At 37.7% G+C, this 6,456-nt stretch overlaps 1 protein-coding gene across 1 annotated transcript; it reads right to left on the minus strand.

Annotated features, from left to right (window-relative positions):
- Window positions 1–2,957: 2,957 nt before the first annotated feature.
- On the minus strand, window positions 2,958–6,242 carry LOC113670434 (uncharacterized). Its single transcript, XM_027186574.2, has one exon. It carries the CDS (start codon window positions 5,065–5,067, stop codon window positions 4,168–4,170), a length of 900 nt encoding a protein of 299 aa, XP_027042375.2. The 5' UTR covers window positions 5,068–6,242; the 3' UTR covers window positions 2,958–4,167.
- Between the last annotated feature and the right edge of the window lie 214 nt (window positions 6,243–6,456).

The following is a 6,456-nucleotide window of genomic DNA, read 5'->3' on the forward strand; positions in this document are numbered from 1 at the left end:
ATAATTTGATCACCAAATCAATCGCTACTGTGTTATAACCTCTGTGCTTAACCTTTGAACCCTAAACCTGATTAGCATCTTATTTCTCCCTACCTTTTCAGCCCTGAATCACATTATAATCACAAGAATACAAGAAATGATCACCAACTAAAGAAGCTCTTGATTGTTAATCAAATTCTCCTTATCGGCACCTTGGGAAATATATAGAGAGCAGAATGGAGAAAATGCATACTGATGTTAGAGTATAAAGGTTAATAAACTAAACATAAGCTTAAATCATGTCCTGATTAGCAAAAAACTTTTGCTTCTGCTATAAAATTTCATCTAAAATCAATGCTGCAAAATTGAATAGGAGAGCATTAAATTCAGTTCGTTAGATGATGGAATGATAATAATAGTTATAATAATAATAATAATTGATATATACAAAACAAGTGAATACTGCTTTTTTTAATGAGAGCGACAAAATACAACATAAGTATATGCATGTAAGTGATATGCGTTTATTAGGAACATTTCTTTTGCCAAACCACCAATCTTTGTGTGTCTGGTGTTATACAAGTGCATGAGGTTATTGGTGACAAACAGATTAAGAAATGACGGCGGAATGAAGCGGTTATGATAGGGGACATAGATGACACTATACAAAAATAATTAATCCTAATGATATTCGAGATGTTTAATTTAAAAAAATAATATAATAATTACTTAATAGATCCTTCTTTTAAAAAATGTAGACCTGCGAGCTTAAAATCAACAGGAACAACCCAGATAAAAAACAAATAACAAAAGAACTAATTAAAATGGCATCATATGTAGCATCAAAATAAAACTTGTTTATTAGTGTTGGAAGATTTGGTGCTGGATGGTGTGGTGGTGTTGAACTAGTTTGTGTATGGTGTCGTGGCCCAGTTGGATGGCGTGGTGCTTGTGGACAGTGTTGTGGCCCAAGTGGATGGTGTGGTGCTTGTGTACAACGTCGTGACCTAAGTGCATGGAGTGGTGCTTGTGCACAGTGTCGTGGCCTTTGTGAACCGTGAGGTGCTTGTGTATGACTTTGTCACCCAATTGGACGTTGTGGTGCTTGTGTACAACGTCATGCCCAATTAGACGGTGTGTTGCTATTGCGCAGTGTCGTGGCCCAAGTGGATGGTGTGAACTGCTTGTGTACGGTGTCCTGGCCCATCAGGATGGTGTAGTACTTGTGGTTAGGTCAGGTTAAAAAATTCCATTTATATTTCGAGAGCTGATCACGCATTGACAGATGACGGTATGCGTCAGTTTACATCAAGAATACACCGTTGCCAAAATTTTTAACCCGAATTTGCCGAAGTACATCGACGGAACTTCCACAAGTTTGTAAATCGGCTCCAAATTGTAATCTACATCCTCTTTTTTCAAGATGTAGAAGTTTTGTTTTCCTTCTATCAGGTAACTCTGTGCAACTTGCCATTTAAGGAGCTTCTTCTTCAAGCGCGATTTCCTTTGTTCTACTCTAAACAATTTGATCTGATTAAATGTCCTTCTTGTCGCTTTCAATGAAAACTCAAGCGGGCAAGGCAATTCTTTCTTTTTTTTCCTGGACGTTGAAGAAAAAAATCGTCAAGAATGGAAGCCGAATTTCAGAGAGGAGCGGAAAGTAGGTTGCGTGACGAGTTAAGGTGAACAATTCACGCACCCCAAATCGTCACTCTCCGATTAAATTCTCGATCGGAGCTAAGTATTAAACGTACCTTTAGCATCAGAAATTTAAGTGAAGAAAGAGAGCATACTAAAACTGACATTGTAGTTGGAAGGATCAATCATTCTGGACCATTTTTGCGGGAACTGTACCTCTACAGTGTACATACAGTCTGTCGCTGTGCAGCTGAAGTAGGAACAGCTCTGAAAATGAACAAAGAATTACCCTATTTGTTTCTAAGTTTGGATCCTCTTTTCGTCCGACGATGAAAAAGCAGACATGGGGGGGGGGGGGGGGGAAGGGTGGGGGGACACCAAGTGAGAAAAAAAATCTGTAATTGTTTATTATCACAAGAAGGACGGTGGGGAACATCCTGTTATTTTTGTTAGAAATTCCCTCCCCCTCCCCCCTCTCCGAAAATGCCTTCTTAGAGATAAAATTATCGCTAAAAGATTAATAAACCAATTATTCTATTTTAGCAGCAGAATGGTAAGCCTGTAGCTGATTCAAGATGATAATCAGTTTTTTCAGGGACACTAAAGTTTATAATACGCCGTCTATCATTTCTTGGCTGGTGAAAATACTATAACTTTGGCTTGACTGAGTCAATTGGTCGCACGTTAAGTAAGAAAACAAAGATAGAATATCTCAGAAGAAAACACAACTTTTCCAAAGTTTTCATGGTCTCTGATATTTCTTCCGCGCCTTTACTTATAAAGAAAATGGACAGGGAGAGACGGATCCAGAGAGCACTGCCCGCCTAGACCCATATGGATTGTGTTAGTAAAAGTAGCGTACCATGATGCACTACTTTTCTTTAACATATGCTTTCAAAAAAGAAACAATATAAAGTCCAAATTAAATATTTATCGTTTATAAAGCTAAATATGTGCTTTTATTTTTCAATACTGTTAGCTGCTGCACTTTATTCCAGACTAGTAACGATGAATTAACGTGTCAAATGTACGATGTAAGTATCGCGTTTCTCTGACGCCATTTTGTTGCTTGTGAAGGTAGGAACTGGGACCGAATTAGTCTTTACATCCGGTGTGCCTAGTCCTCCAGACGACGAACGCTAGACATTGCAAAACCGAAAGTAGACTGGATCATAGACCGAACTTGAAAATAATTAATCTTAGTGACCAAACAAGTCATAACTCTGGTTATATTCTCTTTAAAAAAAACTAAAAATGCACTGATTATGCTAGCAGTTTTAGTTATGTTTTAGTTCAGTTTTAGACCATATATTCCTCCTGGGCATTCCCTCGATCCTCCGTTTGTTTTTTTCCTTTGATTTATTTACTTATTTTATTTCGCATACTCTATACATGTCTACTTAAATATCGCCAGGAAAACTGCCGTTAGACAAAGGCACTTTACACAAAGGAAAACATTTTAATGGCTGAGAGAACGAGGCGTTGTTAACAGCCTTTAATTGACTTCAAAGCCACCTGCAACGCTTAGGGTTTATGAGTTTCCTTTCTATTGTATACAGTTGGTTTGATTCCATAGTGAACTTTTTATCCAAAAGAAAACTTCACAAGTACCATTGACACTTCGTGTTGTCGTGGCAATTAAAACAATGGTATTTTTTTTTCTTCACGGTGATCATTTTAAGTAAATTTTAGAATTTCAAAAAATATCATGTAAACTCGGACCTTGAAGAATTTTTTGTCTTTTTTCTGTCGTTGAAGGTTTTTACCTGATTAGGTTTATTTTCTTCTTTAATAACAAACAAAACCAAAATATTTTCGCCGTAGATGAGTGTTTGTTTGCTCTTAAATTTCGAAGAAGAACAATAAATTAAAAAAACAAAACAAAACAAAAAAAAAGAAAACAAAAGAACTAGACAATAGTACCTGTTAATGCAAAAATTCATCATACCTATTGGTGGTAAACAATGGTTACCTAAAACCAACTGCAGCCTTTCGGACACTTATCGAAATTACGTAAAATTCAATGAAGTGAATTCACCCTTTATAGCTCGTGTATTACTAGTAATACATGTTTGATTTTTGTTTTGGGAACGTGTTTCTTATTTCCCATCTCTCGCTCTTGTTAGCGAATACTTGTTGTTCTCTTAAAGGTCATAATATATTCAATTGCCGTTTATTTTATATTTAATTTGTGCAAATATATGTTGCAACCTGTGAATTTAGAAAATTCCGTAATCTAATCGATGAGAGAACGGTTTTTTTTTTCTTCTCAGAGCGGAAGTCTTCACCGAAACCAAACGTTGTAATGTAATATGAAAAAAATAAAATGGAAAAGTCAAATTATTCTAGAACCTTTCAAGATCTCTCTGCAACCCTTTGTAGAAAACAAAAACCACCCTTGTGCGCTGAATTTGAGTTTTCGCAACTACAAACAAAAACGTTTTGAATAGAACTGTTTACAGCGCTAATCGAGAGATATTAAATCAGGTTATGGGACTGTTATATCAGCAAGATCTTCAGGCAGTTTGCAACAATCTTTATGTACATTTTTCACCATCTTCCTTCGTAAAAGTATTGACTTCTTGGTTCAACAATAACATATGGGGTATCGTGTGGCCCGAGTGAAAATTCATTTTCGGTTGGAAGCCTTTCTGGAGGAAGGCAGCAGCCACATCTAACAGGAGGGAGGTAAGGAAGTATTTGCATCACTTCCCTCTCACCAGGGATGTGACTTTGCAAAAAGTGGCGCTGACTTTGAAATGGTGTTGAGTGAAACGTCATAGAATGGCAACCTCTCGACAACGGCACTCGATGTTCTCGGAAACTTAACTCATCCGTAAATCTCCGATGATGAATCTTCTCTTGACCACCTATGTTTCTGCTTGCCTTACAGTTATCCTTGTGCAAATATGACGAGGATCTCAACTGTACATGCGAAGGGAGGTCTTCAAAATTTTCCTCTTTGCTAGGAGCGCTTTCTGGTCGCGAAGCGAGAAGACAACTTTGGTCTTCATATTCAGTTTCCTCCTTCTTAACAGGGACTTCACCACTTTTAAAATCTTCATTTCCATTGAAATGTTCAGGATTTTCCCCCAGCTGATCGTTCTCTTGCGGCGCCGCAGAGGACTCGTGGCAAACACACGGTACGAACGAACAGGACGCTTGGTTGAGGCTCAGGTTGTGTTTCAAGTACTTTTTCTTGGGCCGTCTCTTCGGTCTGTACTTGTAATCAGGATGTTCTATCATGTGGAGCTCGCTCAATAGTTTGGCTTGTGCGAAAAACTTTTGTTTTTCCTCCTCGGTGAGTTTTCTCCACTCCGAGCCAAGAATCTTGCTGATTTGCGAGTTATGAAGTTTAGGATTTTCACGCGCTAATTCCCGGCGTTTGCGACTGGACCATATCATGAAAGCGTTCATTGGCCGTTTTATGTGATTTTCAAGGCTGGACATCTTATCCTTCGATGGCTTCTCTCTAGGAAGATTTCTACGCTTAGTCACCTTTCTCCACCGCTGAAGTTAGAGTAAATGATGCTGCCTCTCACTTCACTAGCTTTTGAATGCCTCAAAAACTTCCGTGAAATTGCGTCTCACAGTGGGACATCAATTTCTCAAACAAATTCACTTCAATTAGCTTCGACGCAACATAAGCGTCCTGCCTTGCTAGTGCTAGATAGCTTCTCATAAACGACCTTGATAATACCGGTTGACAGAGTCTTGCGTCTTGCTTTTATGCTGAGACACAAAACAAAAGGCTCTTTTGTGTTTAATTAATGTTTAATGTGAGCTCAAGTGGCGAGAGCGTGTGTCACAAATTGTTCATTTCATGTCGTCTTCTTTCAGTTCTTTATACTTTCCGGCGAGAGCTTCGACGGCTTTCAATTTAAATTGACGATTCTCTTTAAATAGCTAAACTATGTGACCTGAAATAGCTTTAAAATCGTTCGTTACTTTCACCTGGAAGGTTGCATTTTCTGGCTATATTCTCTCACAAAATTCATGGTTGAATAATTAATAAAGCCTACTTTCGAAACAATAGCGCTCGTTTATGCGGTCGCGGTGAAAGTTTTCTTTAGATCCTTGCATAAAACAAATGAAGTTGTTGTTATGGATGAACACGGGCCATTATTTTGCGTTTTTGATTCAACCATTAATTTTTGCTTTCACTTCGGTATGAAATGTTTTTATTTGCAATATCAAAATAAACAGAAGTCAGATTTTTTATAATTTTTTAAACAACAAGCATGCATTCGACATGTCTGCTTTACAACAACAATAGAACTCATCAAAGGCAAGGATGTTTCGGTTTGATAAATTATTCATGTTGTGCGTTTAGTTCATGGCCGTGTTTCTTATAAAGACAAACTTTTACATGACAATGGAAGAGAAAGGAGTCTAAAAAACCATTGAAAAGAAAAGAGACTTAAAAACAGCTCGTGGTTTTGAGACACGAGAGGTTTTCTGTTCGTCTCCCACAAATTCCTATAAGATGGTTGGTCATCGGTGTATTGCATTAAGCGTTTATCTCCAGAAGTTTGGTCTTGTTTGCCAAACGCTCCGCATAAACAAATTTTCTGACAAGCAGGTGTTGCAGTCGGTGAAGGCTTGTAAAACAGTTTCTTTAATTTGCAGTAATTAACTATAAAGACTATCTGAGAAGTTGTTGATGCCTGACATTAACTTGCACAATCTTTGTGAGCAGTAGAACTTCAACACACCCGCAATGTTTGCACGGAAATATAACATTAAAACTTTTCGACAACGTTGTTTGTTTATTTGACACGATGTTGTGTTATTTGACTCAACAAAGTATATTTGGAGCCAGGAGAAAATTCATTTCAT

This window comes from Pocillopora damicornis, chromosome 11 (assembly GCF_964200805.1).
Source record: "Pocillopora damicornis chromosome 11, jaPocDami1.2, whole genome shotgun sequence".
NCBI classification, from domain to species: Eukaryota; Metazoa; Cnidaria; class Anthozoa; order Scleractinia; family Pocilloporidae; genus Pocillopora; species Pocillopora damicornis.